This window comes from Mya arenaria, chromosome 16 (genome assembly GCF_026914265.1).
Source record: "Mya arenaria isolate MELC-2E11 chromosome 16, ASM2691426v1".
Classification (NCBI taxonomy): domain Eukaryota; kingdom Metazoa; phylum Mollusca; class Bivalvia; order Myida; family Myidae; genus Mya; species Mya arenaria.
The window spans coordinates 22,226,055-22,247,215 of NC_069137.1; the positions used below are offsets into that span (position 1 = coordinate 22,226,055).

Below are 21,161 nucleotides of genomic sequence, written 5' to 3' on the forward strand. Positions count from 1 at the left end.
CAATAAGTTCCTTTAATATCCCGTCTTTTAAGGGTAATTTTGTTTTGTTTTTGAAAGTACATTTTTGTAAAGTTAATGCTAATGGAACTCATCTATTTAAATCTCATAAATATGATTACATAAAGTGTATTATAAAAGGAATTGAAATATTACGTCACAGCGCGTGACTCATCTGGCATGGGGGTATTCCAGATGGAGTTTTCCAGCACGGCTGACGTCAACGGAAATGCCTATCCGGTGTGCTAGAAACACATGTCACGTTTCTTAAAGATGCACTGTTACTCCCAAACAGAATTACCATCATTAAAACAATTGTTTTAAAATACCAAAAAGTATGAATAAATGTCAAAAACAATGATTCTTATGACGAAAGTCGAGTTTGATTTGAAAGAAAGGTGCAGAAAACACGGTATATCTACCATGTGAAATGATAGCAGATCAGAATAAATCTTTTAGCATTCATCATTTAATATTCTTGCGTTTTCAGCAGGAAAATACCTGGTTATAATCTTGTTATGAGTAATTAATATTTTCCAAATGTGCGTTGTTTAGTAAGTAGTTCAAGGTGTATCACTTAAGGTTTATGTTCGTTATATATGTGTTTGTATTGATTTTGAAAAAGTGTGAACTTAAAAACAAAAGATTATATAATAAATATTTAAGAAAGGAAAAAAGTTTAAATGTTGTATTATGCACTTTTTAGCTTTTAAAATGAATCCAGTTTTTCCCCAAAACCATCATTTGTTTACCGCATATATTTAGTACATACTGTTGCGCCTATATAAACATATGTATATTATTATAAAAAGTTGTGACACAATTCGGAAATGAAACATACATATACATGTATCCTGGATCCGTATGTGTCAGAATAGTTCTCTGAATCAGCGGCTCAAAATGGGAAAGGTTTTTGTTTTTTTGAATGACATTTGTATCGATGTTTTCGTATATTAAGGATTTATATCTAACAGTAAAACCTGTAATTAAGAGAACGTTCAGAATATTTGACCACGATTATTCAGATATTGCAATATTATAATACGAAAATCCGCTAACAGCCTTCATTACAATTAATCTTCGTTTCAAAACATTTTAGACACGCCGTCAAGGTCTTGTTCCCCGCTTGCTGAAATATTTCGAACATTTTACGTGAACAGCCAAAGTCAGTAACAACGGTACTTAACAGGGGTAGTTCCAAGATTTGACATCAGAGAGTGCATAACTTAGGGCCAAACTCTTTTGTCTTGCGCTACTCTGTCCAAGCCGAAAAAGTATCCCCGACCCCCCGGATCTGCTAGTACTTCATTCCGTAGTACTTAATAAATACCGTTGGACAAATGTCTTACAAAATATCGTTTAAATGAATATGTATGAAGCGGGGAAGACAACTCTTCTTCCAATAAACTCGCATGTTACAATTACATATTCTTCAATAACTTAATAGACTCAGTAGCCTCCATGGCCGAGTGGTCTTGACTGCTGTCAAATATTATCGTACTAAAAAAGGCAGACCCGGGTTAATTCCAGCTTTCGCCAAAATATATTTCAACGGGGAAGAATCTGGTACCCCGCGGAATGAAACTGCCTTATTTGTTAGTCAAGATTATGAGCCAAATCTCAAGGTACACAACGAAGAAGAGCGTAGTACAGTGTGTGTATACCACGTGATAAATTACGTCATATATGCTACGTCGGAAGGCAATATTTTGCTTAAAATAAAGACTTAAAACAAAGATAACTTTTCTTTTACTACACCATTTTAAATGAAACAAAGGGCAGTCTATGCCGCTTAAAGGGCCCCACCTTCGTTTCATTACCGAAGTTTGATAAGGTGATTAGATTAATCAAACACTTCGACAAACCTGTTTCCAAAGTAATGTTTTGACAGTGCTCCGTCAGACAGCCGTATTGTGAAAAGGTTTGTCGAAGTGTTTGAAGCAACTAAACTCTCAATCAATCTCTGGTAAAATATCGAAGGCGGGGCTCCGTAAGCGGCGTAGACTGCGCTATGTTTCATTCAAAATGGTGAAGAAAAGGCGAAGAAATATTTGTTTAAAGTCTTCATTCAAAGCAAAATATTGCCTTCCGACGTAGCATTTATGACGTAATTTGTCACGTGGTATACACACACACTGTAGTAGGGTATTTGGGGTCTGTGACGACGGTGAATAGCTCGCTTGTTTTCCTCGCTTCACCCTTCTAAAGTTGGGTATAAACGTCGAAAACTTCATTGACATCTACAAAACACGGTTGAAATTTATAGAAAAATATACAAACTGATGTTCCTAACATGTTTTACTCACCTATCAATCTATTTTGCCACTTATGCTCTCCTTTTCACTGGTCATCATCACACACATACATTATCGATATCTAGGGTAGACATTTACCGGAAGTCATGCGCTCGCAAAGGATTATGGGAAACCGAAACTAACCGAATGGATGGAATTCGTTGATAACTTCTTACATGTCTCTTGAAGTGGCACTCTTATTCAAAATCAATACATCCATACATATGTATAACAAACGTACATTTTGATTGATAAACCTTTAACTTCTTACTAAATAATGCCTTTATAGAAAATATTAATTACTAATAACAAAATTGTAAACGTGTATTTACTATCTAAAACGTATTTTTTTTTTTAAATGATTGGTGATCTACTGTCGTCTCATTAGGTAGAAATAGCGTGTTTTCTGCACCTTTCTTTCAAATTAAACTCGGTATCCTTCATAAGAACCATTGTTTTCGGCATTTATTCATTGATTTTAGCATATTAAAATAATTGTATTAATTGTGGTAAATCTTATTTGGGAGTAATAGTGCATCTTTAATACATTAAATTCATCGATTGCTTTGTCCTTGATGTTTTTATAATATTATATTATTATTACTATTTAAACATTTTTTATATTCATTCATATTTATACATTATTTATATCATATTGTAGCTGTAATACCTGCATAAAATATGAATACTTTGTGAATTTTGTTATTGGTCCCAGCTGTTACTAAGATGACATGTTCTATAAGCTGTAATACCTGCATAAAATATAAATACTTTGTAAACTTTGTTATTGTTCCAAGCTATTACTAAGATGACGATGATGTTCGCTGTTCTAGTTTATTTTTACAATGAAGTATGACTACAATGTGTACTTATTGCATGTTTGTTAGAAGTATTTTAAGAGCAGGATTCGATGATTAATATCATAACAAATAATGGGTGTGATATCGAACTCCGGTGTACCGTACACTGCTGGTGTGCAAGTACGCATGTTGTTTTTTATTTATCAGCCTAATCATAATCGATTAACGTCTAAAACGTAACGTAGCGGTGCGCAATAGCGTGAGCGTTAACGTCGACTTATCCTAACGTGAACTGAATGTAAAAACATTTAAAGCAAACAAGCGTAACGATTAATTTATCATTATATAACAATTTCTACGGTTTGTGAAGACAACATTTAATACGCCCTGCCCATATATTTATAAATATATGCTATTCTATTTCCTTCCAAACTCATCAATTTTGCGGCAAAACGACCGTTTTATAATATTTTACACACAAAACGAATTTGATTCATCTCATAAGATTTTAGCGGTTTAAGATGGGTGGTTGAGGTGGTGTGAGAATGATTCTTTCTGGGTTTTGAAGGAGTGAGGCTTGATTTGTTTTGCTTAAATTTATGTTAAAAGGTCGTGTTCTATAAATAAAAACCTTGAACGTCATGAGTGATTTGTTTACTAGTACATAAAAAACATCTCTGACATAACTTTGGTCAACTCATAGTTGAATAAATGAAATCGAAGGGAAACAGTTCTTCATTCAGTGTTTTCTCACATATAAAGCCATCGGAATTTAATTGCAAAAAACGAAAACCCCAGACAAACATGATTTTGTAACAAAAAAGGATTTTGGAACTTTGCTAAACAAAAAATAGGTAAGTTATTTTTTAATTTTTATTTTGAGATAAGACTTAAAGACACTTTGATGCGTCTGTGGTCTGCATTAGGTGTCCTGTCTTGTATGTTTTTAAACTTAAATACATTGATAGGTTTAACTCTTTTGACTTAAATAATACAAACAAAAAGAAAACTCATAGCATTTGTTTTAAGATTTAATATACTAGCCTTTATAAATGTTTTTTTACAAATAGCTATACTTGGCCACGAAGTCCCAAGTTAAAAAAGCGCTAAAACATAGCTTTCATTATGTTTAACTAATTTGACTTTAATGATACAAACAAAAAGAAAACTCATAGCATTTGTTTTAAGATTTAATATACTAGCCTTTATAAATGTATTTTTACTAATAGCTATACTTGGCCACGAAGTCCCAAGTTAAAAAAGCGCTAAAACATAGCTTTCATTATGTTTAACTAATTTGACTTTAATGATACAAACGAAGAAAACTCATATTATTTGTGCAGAGATTAAAATATATAAGCCTTGATAAATGGCTTTTTTTTTCAACTAATAGCTATACCCAAGTGAAATAAACGCCAGACATGGCTTATATAATGCTTAACTATTTTGACTTTAATAATTAAAAATAAAAGAAAACCCATATTATTTGTGTAGAGATCAAAATATATAAGCCTTTATAGATGGGATTTTTCGATTAGTAGCAATACTTGGACACGAATTCCCAAGTTAAAAAAGGCGACAAAACATTTTTATCATTTTAAACATACTTATGCATACAAATAAAAACAAACCCTTGGCATCAACCAATATTGTTCCCCTTTAAAGGCTCTTTGGTGCCCTTTTTGGGGAATAAACGCAACATGGACGGAACCAACCAATATTGTTCCCCTTTAAAGGCTCTTTGGTGCCCTTTTTGGGGAATAAACGCAACATCGACGGAACCAACCAATATTGTTCCCCTTTAAAGGCTCTTTGGTGCCCTTTTTGGGGAATAAACGCAACATGGACGGAACCAACCAATATTGTTCCCTTTTAGAGACTCTTTGGTGCCCTTTTTGGGGAATCAACGCAACATGGACGTAACTCCATGTACAAATAGGAGAAGTTACGTCCGTTTTGCCCTTAGCCCTCGATATACCCATTTTAATTACCACCTTTCCATTCCATTTTAAACATCTTTTGATAGTAAAATATTTTCAAAGGATAACAAATGGAAATATGACAGCATTTGATATATATATTCAGGTACAGTGTTTCTAAAAACGTTTAACTGTCAAAAAGCGTATTTGTTAAAATATTTGTAATACGTATGTTTATATGTCTCGACAAAGTGGATAAAGAATCAATCAATCAATCAATCAATCAAGCAATCAAGCAATCAATCAAGCAATAAATCAATCAAGCAATAAATGGTCAAGGTATTGTTCATGGTCCGTGAGACAAGAAGTCATTTTCCAGTATAACTAAACAATGATAGTTCGACTGCACTGATTTATAATCTCCAAATATTTCGTGTAATTTTAACTAGAGATAATTAATCATTGCATAATTGAATATGTCAAATAATTTCCTTACTTCATATTATAATGTCTTTATAATACGCTGTTTTGATCAATTGAAGACATTTTGATTAATTTCTTTCTTCGAATTTATCCACGCATCTGACAGTTTTATAATATATTCCTTTCAGCTGCATAGGTATTCAATATCACATAAAATGTTCAAACAGCACTTTCTTGTCATCCCATGTCGCATTAAGCAGTGTATAAACACGCCCTTATTAAATCTGGACTCTCACAGATTGAATTTTTTGACAACTTTTATATTATTTTTTTAGTCTTGGAATGAGTTTTTTTTCCATAAATATGTAGAAACCAGTAATATAGACTGTTGACAAAACATCAGATCGCAGGTTTTTATATGTACATATGTATGATAAAAATTGATGTTTTTGCATTTTTCTTAAACCGTAAGTAGTTGATGATTTCGCTCGCTTGCTACAATTTTACTCGGCTAAAGCATAAGGCGACTTTAAATTGATTGCTAGACTTTCATCCTCGCCAGCCACCTCTATTTTCCGCCGCCCCTTTCATTCTATTGAGTCAAGTAAAAATGTTAAACTAGGGTATGTATTTGCGCAGGGACGTACCGAGACATACTCCAGTACGCCCAGGCGTACAAAAGAATGAAGGTTCCCACGAAATGGCCAGTAAAAAACAGTCCCACGTCAGGGGATATCGGTCCCGCTTCAACCCCATATATCATACTGGGTCGAGAATATAGAAATACTTTTACTTTTTTCACTGCTCTCAAGTGTACGGGCGTACAATTCAAAATGCTTCAGGTACGCCCCCTGTTTGCGTATTGGTCCGATACTGTCCGTGACCGGCATTTCTTCATACTTATGGCGTCGAAGTATAATATTAACATTTAAAATAGGAGAATTGTTATGAACGTTCTCGTGGTTCATCTAGATCCATGTATAACAGAGTGTGAACCACGTGATAAATCGCATCATATATGCTACGTCTGAAGGTTCGAATGAAGACTTTAAACAAAGATGACTTCACTATTTCTTCACCATTTTAAATGAAACATAGCGCAGTCTACGCCGCATACGGAGCATTGCGTTTGGTCTTTTACCAGAGTTAGATTGAGAGTTCAGTTTCTTAAAACACTTATACAAACATTTTCTCAATACAGCCGTCTGACGGAGCACTGTCAAAACATTATTTTTGAAACAGGTTTGTCGAAGTGTTTGATAAAACCAATCACCTTATCAAACTCCGGTAACAAAACGAAGGCATGTCTCCTTAAGCGGCATAGACTGCCCTTTGTTTCATTTAAAATGGTGTAGTAAAAGAAAAGTTATCTTTGTTTTAAGTCTTCATTTTACGCAAAATGTTGCATTCCGAAGTAGCATATATGCATTGTTCTGTTCTGATAAAAATGGATGAAAATCAAGCAATTAGTTTTATATTGGCCTCACACAGGTGTGGGCTAACATGAAGTAAGCAAAAAAAAATAATAAAAACTGTAAGGTAGGGTGAGTGTTAACATATTGGTATATCGGTGAAAATCAATTAATTTTGATATATTGAGGTTTAATCACTTAAAGATTGTTCACCTTTTTTTATTCACACCACTATAAACAAAAGGTATGACTGCTGTAACCAGTAGTGGGCTGTTTTAAAACCAAGGTGAATGAATGCGCTGAATTGACATTTAAAATTTACCATAAATGGATATTAATTAGAAATACGTGCATTAGTATGGTTAAATAAACGTTTATTTTTTTGAAAATGAGAATGAAATGAACGCCTGGTTGTTGTATTTTACTTTGTTCGCAAATTTTGAATTTGCATTAAACTTGAATCGTCATGTTGTGAAAAAAATACTTATTTTTTTAATTAAGATGCACTTTCACAGATTAAACATTTTGACAACTTTTTTTTTATTTTTTGTCTTGGAACGAGCCAATTTTTGCGACAATCCATGGAAACCAGTTATTTAAGACTGCTGACAAAAAATTAGATCGCATATTTTTATATTTAAGTTCAAAAATTGATGTTTTATGGATTTTTCTTAAACCGTTAGTAACGGTTTAAGCTATAAAACATTAATTTTCGAATGGAAATATGAAAATCAACAATCTTACATCATTGGGTTGCAGATATTTACGCAAAAATTGCTCTTTCCAAGACAAAAAAATAAAAAAACTTGTAAAAATGGTAAATCTGTGAGAGTGCAGCTTTTCAGAACAACGTGTTTATTTATATTTCGAGCTAGCACGATTTTTAAAGTCATTCATTTTTGTTTTCTTTTGCTGGCTTCAAAGACTCCTTTTATTTGCCCCTTAATAGGGACCAGGGGTTGAGGGCCATCCCCATGGGCACTGACACAATTCATAGTTTTAGTTTATTCAGAAATACATGTAGACATACTGTACATGTGTATATATTTGAAAAAGTAATATATATATATATATATATATATATAAGTTGTCAAGTGATCAATGCAATATTTACAGTATATAGAACATATATGAAATCGCATAGAATACAAAACTAATATATATTGTATACATGAAGAGTAAAATCAATACATGACAATATATGACAGCGAGAGATCAGTGTGAAATAACGTTTATATAGGATATCACAAGTCATAATAATAATGATACTTGTTTCTTAAACTAAATGCATAATTAACTTACATGGCTAAATTTCTTAATTTTCTTTAACATTCACGGATTGTATTATTTCAACAAATTCATTAACAGTACTGTTTCATAAGATATACATGCACTAGTCAAGTTATCATGAGCGTTAGCAAAATAAAATTTTGACAGCAATAGACATAAATATTTTGGTATTTGTTTTTGCACTAAAGTGACATTCGTATTCAATATCAATGCATACACATATATAACAAACATATATTCTGACTGATGAACCTTTAACTACTTACTAAATAATGCATTTATGGAAAATATCAATTACTGATAACAAGATTGTAACCGTGTATTTAATAGCTGAAAACACAAAAAGTATTAAATGATTGGTGAATGCTAAAAGATTTACTGTGATCTACTATGGTCTCAAATGGTAGAAATACTTTGATTTAAGCACATTTCTTCCAAATTAAAATAGGTATCCTTCATTAGAAACATTGTTTTCGACAATTAATCATCCTTTTTGGCATAACAAAACAATAATATTAATTGTGGTAAATCTTATGTGGGAGTAAGAGTGCATCTTTAAGTTTAAAATAAAATAACAGATGCGTTTTCACTAGCGTAAAACGTTTTATTAATCGATCGCCGTTTTTTCAAACAACATGACTTATGACGACGCATTGTTGACATCTGCAAAAATGTTGAAATTGCGAAAATCTTACACAAAGCTTCATTTTTATATGAATTTCCTCTTTATTAATTTCCCACAGTGTATGAAAACAACCATGTAATATAAATTAAGTTATAAAAATGTTTTTTTTTAAAAGAAACATAACAAATTAAGTCCGGTAAGCGCAGTGGTTAGTGCACTCGCTTCTCACCTAGGCGACCCGGGTTCGATTCCCGGCCTGGGCGCATGGGAGTTTTGATTGTAGTAATCAAGCCGGAAAATTGTTGTTGTTTTTTTCCGGGCACTCCGGTTTCCCCCGCAACTTAAGCAAGCCCAGACTCTCACCCAACATCGTGCCAACGAGAGTGATTAATATTAGTTGCAATAAATTGTTTCACAAGCGTTGTAAAAGAAATACGTTTAAACTAAATAAAGATGGAAAATTTCTGTTTTAAGATAAGTATGCGTATATCAAAGCTGACGGAAAGGGTGTCATCACCATACAGTTATGGGAATTTTGACATTAATGTTCGGAGCTACCAGTGTGGTATCTTTTGTATGTGTTGCATTAGCCTACATTAACAACAGGCAAAAAAAATCAAATAAAAACCATCAAATTGTTTTGGATTATTATAAATCGTGGCAGGTCCGTGGATTAGTGGTAATACTCTTGACCGTCAATCCAGGGGTCGCAGGTTCGATTCCCTGCCGCTACGTTACAAACATGCTAATCGTCTTCCGGGAGAGGACGTTAATTGGGGCCCCTGTGACATTGCTATACACTGGTGCATGTTAAAGAACCCGGGTAGCTCTAACCAGCGTTACAATCTGTCTGTGCACTATGCTCCAAAAACCTAAAATGACTTACAGTCTTACCGGAACACTCGCTGAATGGACCTTGCTCGAGTGCAAGTATAAATAAGCTTGCACACCCAGTGTGTGTATACCACGTGATAAATTACGTCATATATGCTACGTCGGAAGGCAACATTTTAACTAAATTAAAGACTTAAATCAACGATAACTTTTCTTTAACTACACCAATTTAGATAAAACAAAGGGCAGTCTATGCCGCTTACAGAGTCCCGCCTTAGTGTTATTACAGAAGTTTGATACGGTGATTAGTTTCATTAAACACTTCGACAAACCTGTTTCCTAAAAAATGTTTTGACAGTGTTCCGTCAGACGGCCGTATTGTGAAAAGGTTTGTCGAAGTGTTTTAAAAAACTAAACTCTCAATCAAACTCTGGTAAAATACCAAAGGCGGGGCTCCGTAAGCGGCGTAGACTGCGCTATATTTCATTTAAAATGGTGAAGAAATAGTGAAGTTATCCTTGTTTAAAGTCTTCATCCGAAGCAAAATATTGCCTTCCGACGTAGCATTTATGACGCAATTTATCACGTGGTATACACACACTGACACCCTTGGATTATAATAACTTACGTAGACAACGTTAACTCTAACGTACTTGACGTACAAAAAAGGGCGTTAGAATCTAAATATCGGTTATATCCTGGCATTAATTGTAGACACTATTAATATAAAGTATAACTAAATGTCGTCAGTGAAAAATGACTTAAGAGTTTTACTACAAAATTAATAACATGCCATTTAAGAACATGATTAAAAAAAGCAATAAAACGACAGCGCTTAATTTTCTGCGGTAAAGACGTCATCAAATATAACACAATTTGGTTAAAATGAAAAAAAAAAAACGTTTACAGAATATAAATTGTACTTTTATTTTCGTAAAATTTTATAATATCTAAAAAAAATGAACGAATAAATTAAAACAAAAAAGTTTAGATGGGCATCAGGGTATTAATTGCTCTTAGGTTAAATGCCACTAAATATTTTAAGTTCATATGACAATACAACAGGAGTTAACTCCCTTCAAACGATTGTGCTTCACAACTAAGGAGGTGTTATATATATATAGAGAGAGAGGATAATTGTTTGTTTCAGAGTAAGATCACAATATTTTCACCGAGTGAGCACCAACAGTAATATTTCACGATTGGCGTAGCCAGGAGTGAAATATTCACTTGTGATGTTCACGAGATGAACTAGATTGGAGCCCTCTTTTATAGGCTTTTTTATCCCCGTTTAATTTACTCATTACCGTAAAGCGTGTTCACAAAAACAAATACAGTTGTCACAATATTACGAACAATAATGTCTTTTGAACAAATGCATACTTTACATTTTATCATTGAAGTGAAAAGAACTTTTTTTTTGGTGATCTACATGTATGTTTTATCTACTATTTTTATCGCGCCGACTTAATGCTTATAATGCGTCAATTTCTTTCTTGTTAAGTAATAGTATGTGGTCGCGTTTAAAATCAAATTAATCTTGACGTATGTGTTTAATGAAGTCTCTGTGCAACTGTATTTTCAATTGCATTTCATAGACATTAATGCATTCATTGTTTGGTAATTAGCAAGCGTTCAATGATAAAACACTAGGATCAAAGAAATAAAACACCGATCCTTGTTAATGACTTAAATTAGATGTTTTTTAAGGCAACTGAAAGAAAAATAATCGTATTTCAAACAAAAAATGAGAATTAATGGATATTAATGAGAGCAGATTCATACGATATACATCTGTATGTATATGTTTTCTAGTAATTATATGTATATATTTTATAGAAATTATATTAACTATATGTATTTATATATTATAGTAATTATATGTTTATGTTATATAGTTATTATATGTTTATGTTTTATAGCAAGTATATGTATATGATTTATAGTAATTATATGTATATGATTTATAGCAATTATATGTATATGTTTTATAGCAATTATATGTATATGTTTCAAAGTAATTATATGTATATGTTTTATAGCAATTATATGTATATGTTTCAAAGTAATTATATGTATATGTTTTATAGCAATTATATGTATATGTTTCAAAGTAATTATATGTATATGTTTTATAGTAATTATATATCTTTTATAGAAATCATATGTATATGTAATGGAAGTTTTCTCACGATACATGGCTGCCCATGAAGGCATAATTAACATCATACAACGGATTTACAATCTTTCGCATATCTTTTCGATCAACACTATGTTTTAACCAGTGAATTTAGTTATATTTATGTTAACCAAACATTAAGCCTATTGAACACTTCGTATTAAAATTCTGAATGATGTGAAAAATGTATAAATACAGTATGATCTTTAGCAGATGCTAATATATCAATAAGTTGTTTACAGGTTTGTATGCATTGTTGCAGGGGTCATATTCTTGAAACATCTTAACTTAAGTCATTTTCTTAAGTTTAGTACCTCTCTAATAATATCAGATAAAGGCTTAATAATTCTGATTTCCTTAACAGTCATTGCCCTTATTGAACATACATACTTTTATGCTAAACACACTTTTATTTTTCTTTAATTTTGGTTTTGAAAATTTTAAGAAATTGTTTAGTTAACAAATGACTTAAGATGTTTTATGAATATGACCCCAGGGGTCGTATTCATAACACTTCTTAAGTCATTTTTTTAACTTAAGTCGATTTCTTTATTTTTTCATTGTCAAATTAAAAGAAAAATATGTGTGTTTTAACATTTAAGATTTTTTTTTTTAAAAATGTGAAGAAAATAATGTATTTTAGAAAGAATTTTAAGTTTTTTTAAGTTTTTATATCATTTGACCAATGAGATACTTAAAGTAGGGAAGTGACTTAAGTTAGGAAATATCTTAAGACGCTTTACAAATACAAGTCTAAATTGAATTGAATTGAATTGAATTTAACATTGCTGCAGTGATCGTTGCCCATTTATTTTAACCTTGAAACAAACTGAAACATGTTCAATTGTGGTTATGTTTGAAGGAATGTTGATTATATCCAAATACATTTTATACAATTGTTTTAATGTATGTTTACATTTTTTGATTGCAGGTTTCGCCTCGGGACTAGATCGCTCATCGAAATAACCCATTAAGATCAGAATCAACATCAGTTTTTTGGATCCCGGCTTGTAGTCTTGTTTGGTTGTTCCGGATTATAAACACGCAATTTAACATGGCGATCATAAGTTTAAAGCTCGGAACCAGTACTGAAACTGTTGGGTCGGAGTTTGTAACATCAGGTAGTTGGAGACCAAATGATAGTTTTGTCGCCCAATCGGCGGAAAGAAACGATACTTTAAAGGAGCAATTTACAAATATCAGTGACATTTTCGAAAGGAATAATTCATTAAGTGATTTAACCTCGCAAAGTGTCAAACATCTACAAGAAATTACTACAAAACTTTTTAATTTCGATAAAAGTGCTAATATCAATACTACTAAGGAAGTGACGTTTTATCCAGATGAAGTGACGTCACAGATTGTCATAGGAACTGCAGAAAAGGTTATAATTGGTGCTGGTGTAATTGTCTTAGTTCTCGCAGTTGTTGGAATCATACTGCGCATGCTCGGGCCTTATTGCCGGTCACGTGATTCAGAGGTCATTGAAGATCCGGAAGATATTGGTACCATAGAAACACTTCCGGTTAAATTAAGGTGAGTTTAAAATAGTTAAGTGTTAACTTTATGAAGAAAAACATTTGTCTTTTTGTTATCAGATGTTTTCCTGGTCATTTAAAGGAAATACTTTACACAGTTATAAATGGACATTAATATTCAAATTCGGCTTCAAAAAGACCATTATCTAAATTTATGACGTTTTTCTGTCAAATCACGAGTGAAAAAGCTTACGATATGCACAATATGTCACAATGGTTATTTGTTACTGTCACAGATGTACAAACATCGCTCGCATTTAGAAATATTTTAACGTTAACGTCCTAACGCGATAAAATCAACGTTGTATAAGACGTGTTGATATCTGATATAGGACATCTAATTAAACGCGATCATCAAACTGTCACCGCTATCGTGTAACGGTTATAAATTTGGCAGAACGTATAAACAATCAATCGGCTCATATCGGTAATGATCGCCACAAGTCGGAAATGAGTTGATTGGTGTATATTCCTCGCCATGGATGTTCGTCATTCAACGAAAACCTTCGCATGTTTACGTAAACCGTCGCCAGGTGGTATACATCGATAGAATGTCAAAGTTTAGTATTTAAACGCTTTCGTTCATCATGTCATCACAGAGGCTTGCCCATTCTTATTCATTTCAAAACAGCGTCGGGGATTAGTTTTCGTAAACATGTTTGTAGTGAATTAAAAAGCATCACAAAAAACATGGCAAGAAGTTAAATATTTGACGCGGTAAATACCACTTGTCATCTATTTCTCATTTTATTTTTGCGTGACACTTTCATTGCAAAATGACAACATTTAATGAGACTGAACCAGGTGGAAACATTGCACTGTTGAATTGCAAAGAATGTGTCTGCCTGAACTATTTCACACAAAGCTTAATTTAAAGCTGCACTCTCACAGATTGAACGTTTTGACAACTTTTTTATATTTGGTTAAGAAACAAGCCAATTTATGCGAACATTTATGGAAACCTGTGACATAAGACGGCTGATAAAAATCAGATCTCATATTTTCATATTCAATTCAAAAATTGATGTTTAATGCATTTTTATTAAATCGTAAGTAACGCCTTTAGCCATAAAACATTAATTTTCGAACGGAAATATGAAAATCTGCGATCTGATCTTTTGTCAGCACTTTAATATCAATGGTTTGCAGATATTTACGCAAAAACTATAAAAAGTTGTCAAAACGGTAAATCTGTGAGAGTGCAGCTTAAAGGCCAAAGCAGATTGATTCTATGTAAATGTCCGATTCCAATTATGAAACTGACCTCGTAGGTGTATCGACGGTTTACGATGTCAGGATTCTTTACATTTAACTACGCTGCAAGTAGATCGCGTAGTGATTTTAATATAAAAGTTAAACCTAAGGACTTTTCTCTCGGGACTCTTTTATCAACCATGCAACAAAATACACTTCTCTGGTAATCAATTTTAACTTAGTAATAAAAACACGTTCAAACACTGCAATCAATTAATGCTACTATTTAAAGTTTAAATATCTACTTCTACTGATATGATGGTTTATTATTGTAATGGGTAATAAACAAGTTTGATAAATAGGTTACGAGAAGCATGCATTCATGGGAGTGACTGTCTAGCGCAATTTTAAACTTAAATTTGTGGTTAGATTACATGCAGTTATGAATTGTTATGATTAGATGACATACCATTATGAGCAATTATTTATTAATTATGTTATAAATTATTTAAATCATAAACAACACTTAAACATGGGTTGTTACGCCCTTCTGACGCCAAAATCCGCCTTCACTTTGTGATGTTTCATTATTTTTATTTGTTTTTGTATTTGTTTTCCTTTTTTCTAAATAACAACACCAACGTTTCTTTGTATCCGGAAACTGAACTACATTTTAGCACTGTTTGATAATAATTCAGTTTTATAATTATTCAAGTTTTTTAATGAATTGTTTTTCATACAACGCAGTTTTACACTTCGAAGTCAATAGTTGAGCATATATAAACATTTTTTGAACGGTTCCAGCAGTCAGTATCTATTTTCAACACTTCTAATGGTTTGCCACACTTTCTTTCGCCATAAATGACTGAGCGAGATCCTTAAGATTATACTGTTTCATCAATACACAGGCTAATCTCGGAAAACACTGAAATTTGCCTCACTTGGTGACGTAACACTCAAAAAGTAGTTCACACGTGTACATATACAGGTGACTAGAGTTCGCAGTCCCCTTGTGGCGAATCGGTGGTTTGGTGATAACGCACTTGACTGTCATTCAAGTGATTGCAGGTTCGATTCCCCGCCACAACACTACATACTTATCGTCTTAGTGCCGGGAGGTTAAATTGGGGTTCTATGTGATTGTGCTGTTCATTGGTGCACGTTTAAGGACCAGGGTGGCTCTAAGTAAAGTATCATTCTGTCTGTGCACTATGGTGTCCGCCCGGTTAGCTCAGTCGGTAGAGCGTTGGACTGTTAATCGGACAACCCGGGTTCGATTCCCGGGCGGACCAGGTCACTTCTGTTGTGATTGGTTATGAAATCCTTTCTACGACCATTCGCACTGTACAAATGCCCCTGGCTATGCTAACTATGCTCCAAAAACATAAAATGCCAAACAATGTTATCGGAGCACTCGCCGAATGGGTCTTTCCGAGCCCGAGTGCGAGTATAAATGAGCTAACTACCCCTCCCTAACGCCCCCCCCTCCAGTAAAAAAAAGAAGAAGAGAAAACCCGTTCGCAGTCTTTCTATGTAACATACGGTCAAACAAAACTGCAATGTGATGTTCTACAATTTCATTGTGTTTTGCTACCTAAACAGCATCGCTGAAATATACTCGTCATGCTTAACGTGAACATTTAGAGCAGGGTGTTGTTGATCGTTGCCATTAGTGTGTTTGATCACATCATGACGATCAATTTAGTAGATTTATTTTGGAATTAAATGCACACGGGATTAAGGAAAGCAAATTTAAACACTTTATTTTTCAAAGCAAACGCACGCGCCTGATTTGTTAAAGGACTGTGATAAAACAAACATTTTTGTCTTCATTAATTTAACTACTTTATTACGTCTTTTCTCGCGTTTGAGAATTCATTCGTAAAGCAGATCGTAAGTGAAAGATTTGAAAAATAAATTAATAATTGAACCATAAAAATAGAGCCATCAGTATTGACAATTTACCATAACAGTCGAACCCGGTTGGCTCGAAGTCCGAAGGAATCGGCGAAATAACCTCAAGCCTCGAAAATTTCGAGCCAAGCGGGAATGTTTACATTCAGTATATAGAAATCGGTCATTTACAGTTCATCCAGTTCGAGCCAACAGGAAATTCGAGCCAAGCGAGTTCGAACCAACGGGGTTTAACTTTACTTAAAAAATTACGAGTCTGCCCCTCATAACCTAGAATTATTTGGTAAAACCCCATTTCAAACAATCCAAGGTATCCGGCCCGCAAATAAGCTAGTAATATGTCAAACAAAATGTGTACTGTCAAACCCCGTTAGCTCGACCTCCCAGGGACCGGCGAAACTACCTTTAGCCTTGGGAAATTTGATCCATGCGGGAATACTTACTTTCAGTAGCAAGAAATCGGTCTTTTACATCGAAGAAATCAAGCCAAGCAAGTTCAAACCAACGGAGTTCGATGTATCTCAAAATATTAAGATTGTGTTAATATTCTTATATCGATGAAAGGCGTTCTGTGCCACCATGTCTTCTTCGTAGTCGGTCTCTGTACCGTTTGCAACCAGTGCTAAGTAGCGCAAACCTCTAAAAAAGATGGCGCACAATGTAGGTTGAAGCAAAAACAAAATGTTTGACGGAATTTTAATGCATTATCATGTTAATTAGCCTTACTTCAATGATAAAAAGAAAAAAAAAACAACAACATATGATTATGGTAACGTTACAGATAAAAAAATGTATGCCTTTTTAAATGTGTTTTTTTATTAATATTTACGTGGCCACACATTCCCAAATTAAGAAAAAAAACCGCCAAAATATCGCTAATATTTTTTATCTATTCCTCTATTAAATGCATTCATTTGTTTGATAATTTAAGTCGAATGAGTTATACTCGATAATGCATTACACTTCAAACAAAAAATTGTTTGCATTGGCCTATATTGTGCGCCTTTAATGGCATGTATATTATATTTTTCAAATTTCATTTTTTGTACTTATTTTGTTTTCCTTGCATTTTTATCTTCAACAATTTGCGTACAATTTTTCGAAACTTGAAAATTTGACATTTTCTTATCAAATTTTACCAAGAGCTTATGTCGGTTAAAATTGTATTGTATTTTGTTTCTGTATTACTTATATTTGAAATAATAATCAAAAGTACATGCAACAGTAGGACAATACAAGTAGTTAGCAATATGTTACAGGACAGTAAAAATACTAAAATAACACTAAAAATAATGTAAATTATTAACACTCAAGATAATGTAAATTAACACTACAGGTCAGGTAAAATAACACTAAAAATAATGTAAATTAATACTAAAGATACATTATCTTTAAATACAAAATCAATCCACCGTCTTGTAAAATGAGTCAAATAAAATGAGTACTAATAAATTTATGGAAGTTCATTCGATCTCAACTGCAATATGAGGTATATGACATTTTTGCAAATTCTAATGGCCAATCCTCACATGTTAGTGATCTTATTTTTAATATATGCCTATCAAATTCCTTTTCCATATACAACAGTGAAATTACAGCACGCCGTATTGTTGAATCCGTATCTTGATACTGTCGTTTTATGATTCCATATCATGCGAGTACCGTGTGTAATTTCGGACCTACGTTCGCATTATTAAAAATAGCGTGACCAAAAAAATTAACTGTATACTCGTAAAATAAGTACCGCTTTTATGTTGTTCTGTTTTCTTTTGTGCTGTGACATTTAATAATTGTTTTCGTAATTTGTAAATTTTGCTAAAACCAAAAAAAATATGTTCTTATTTTGCTCAATAAAGTGAATTATGTAAGTTCTGACTTCGTTTCGCTGTAGTAGCCTCCCTTGTCTTCATTACACAAAACTACATAACACAGTTGAATTCATAAGCGCATTTGACAGATGGCGGTAAAATTAAATCAAATTGAAACCAAAAAATGAAAATGAATAATTAAATAAGCAGGTATGTAATAAATGTAATATTACGATAAAACGCTTTTCTGGTGACCTGTATTACGTCTCGTTCGGTGAGTAAACATGTATCCGTGTACACGTGTTTACACACCGAACTCGACGTGATACAGGTCACCAGAAAAGCGTCCAATCATAATATGCCCTATTGATACTTAAACACAACCCACGAATTTCTGTCTCCTTATTTTGACCGGATGTTGTGCAATCATTTCACGAATCGCGAACAACATACTAGATCTACAAAAAATCACAATATACACGTCTTAAGTTATCGACGGTTTGATTTAAATAAAGTAACATAAACATCGAAACGTCTTGGTTGTAAAACCTTTCTATATAGCTGACATGGACTCGCTACTTTCACTTTTGACAGGACGTTGTTATGGTTACGGGTACCTGTTCTGTTTCCCGCGTATTTGCGACTGGTTTACGTATTATTGAAGTAAAAATACCGATAATGAATGACAATTAGTACACCAGTTGCTTCTGAGATATGGGTTATAGAACACTAATTTTATTTTCTTCGTAACATTGGAGCAACGTTCGTCGGAAAAAATAAAAATAAAACTAAAAAAAATATTTTATTTTTATTTGGGTTTTGCAATATTTAGGTACGGCGCTCCCGTAAATCTAAAGATATAAAAACTCTAGCCTTGTTGTTATATTTTTGTTGTCTGCATACACAAACGTTAAAACTGATTTCAGTCTAATATGCCCTATTCAGGTATACATAGTTTACATATTTATGGACGCAATAACTTTGTATATATACACTCACTCTCAATTTTACACACTTTTTATTTGTTAAATGATAATGTATCGACACACGAGTATATGCTTGCTAATCAAAGAGACACACAATCCACGTTAATATTTTAATTTTGATAAATATGTCTCTTTATGTCTGCACTTATCAATTTGCTCTATACAAAATATAAAGATTTAATCGAAGTATGCAATAATTACTCGAAATAAATGAACACCGTCAAACTTAAGTGTTCATGCATACACGCAACACCTTCATGCACTTAAGGTGAGGAATCACGTGACTTCAAAGTGGAAAATGTGAAATATTGTAGATATGCTTGTATTTTAATTATGCAATCCTTGGTCAAAATGTCAACTTAAGGGAATTTACAGGAACCTTAGAAGCTATCTAGGATCCCTTGTACATTTTGACAAACACTGATTTAAAATAGTATTCAAAAAATAAATAACACGTTTTTTTTTCTTTTCAGCGTTTCGAGTGGGCTAGACTGCCTTGCATCGTCGGACAGTAGCGGAATCGGAAGTGCTCAAAGTCAGGATTGCTCCAATTCAACCGGAAGTACGCCGATCTCAGATTGGTCTTCGATTTCTTCCGACATTAATAAATCTGCGGAGAACCAGTCCACATCCGAGATATCAGACCAAAGCATGTCGGGAAAAGACAAAACTAATAAGAAAACCAAAGAAAATTTGCTCTCTGTACCACGTGTTTATAATGGCAGGTAAGAATATATTTAAATGCACATGTTTTACACCATTCACATGTATTGGAAAATTATTTATGGTATTTACCTTGTGTATACGTACGTTTCTTCGTATGTCTTGCTTTTTATATCTCATCATATAAACAAAATATATATCCGCAAAATAGTTACAACAAATCTATACAAAACATGAGTTTATAACGGAATAATACAGAAATCTTATAATGGCGCAGTGCTTATTTTTAGGCAATTGTTCGAAGAATGTCCAAACCAAATAAAAATCAATTTTATATGAATATACAAATATACTGTGTATATGTTATATAAATACATACAGAACATGCATATATACATATTGATTATTTTGTTGGGAATTGTATAGTCTTCATGTGCTACTTATGGTACAAACACACTAGATACCGCAATGATGATTATACACCAGCCAATTGTAACCACGGCCCTCCCAGGTCCGGGGGTGTACCGGGGATAGCCGGGGAAATGGGCCGTGTTTTTACCTTCCAGATGGCCCCGAAGTGCCGGGTAAATGCGGTGAGTTTGTTCTCGCCCCAAAATTAGCGGGGAATGGGTCTTACCTAGAGTCCCTGGGTGCAAGGGTATTTGGTGGGGATTTTACTAGCAGCTCGTCCCCGCAGGGCTGGGGTTTTACCCGGGGTTTGCTGGACCGAAAGTCACCCGCTATTCCCCGGACCTGCGAGGGGGGAGGGCGTGGATACAATTGACTTGTGCATTATGAAATAACCCAAATACCAATGAGTATGTCCACGTGAAACTGTTGATTCATCATGTTTGAGCATGCGCATTTCAGAATGTCCAGCGTAAGCTCCCCTTCTCTTCACCATAAGTTATCATGTGACCAGCCGCCCTATGAGAGGTCTCACTCGTAAGTATACGTCACAAACACGCACCTGTAAATTTAAGTGCAACGCGCACCTGCTGATTATATTTGCTGACGATATCTAACTATTTTTTTTAACTTATTGCAACAATAATATACAAAGGGTATATTAGTACTGCGTTTTGACCTGGGAGGTTGTATTTCACTCTAGTCATTCTTGCAGATTCGGATTTCATAAGATGCAAGTTGAATCATAACGTAGCACCAATAACCCTTTTGTAATATACATTAACGGCTAAATCACTTAACAGACAAGTTTTTTTATATAATAAATGTAATTTTAACGACGCACTGTTTTTGTGACGTCATTTTATCATCGTGGAAT

General features: G+C 33.4%; 1 protein-coding gene across 3 annotated transcripts in view; it reads left to right on the forward strand.

Annotated features, from left to right (window-relative positions):
- The first annotated feature begins 3,522 nt into the window (after positions 1-3,522).
- The window catches only part of LOC128222492 (uncharacterized), a 31,535-nt gene continuing 13,896 nt past the window's right edge, over positions 3,523-21,161 (forward strand). For 2 of the 3 annotated variants that reach the window (XM_052931521.1, XM_052931523.1), the window contains exons 1-4: positions 3,523-3,945; positions 12,705-13,309; positions 19,687-19,938; positions 20,747-20,821. In XM_052931521.1, coding sequence (XP_052787481.1) covers positions 12,828-13,309; positions 19,687-19,938; positions 20,747-20,821 — 809 coding nt within the window. In that variant the 5' untranslated portion in view covers positions 3,523-3,945; positions 12,705-12,827. Of the gene's footprint in view, positions 3,946-11,235; positions 11,391-12,704; positions 13,310-19,686; positions 19,939-20,746; positions 20,822-21,161 lie in introns of those variants that run through there. The other variant, XM_052931522.1, reaches the window with a different exon arrangement.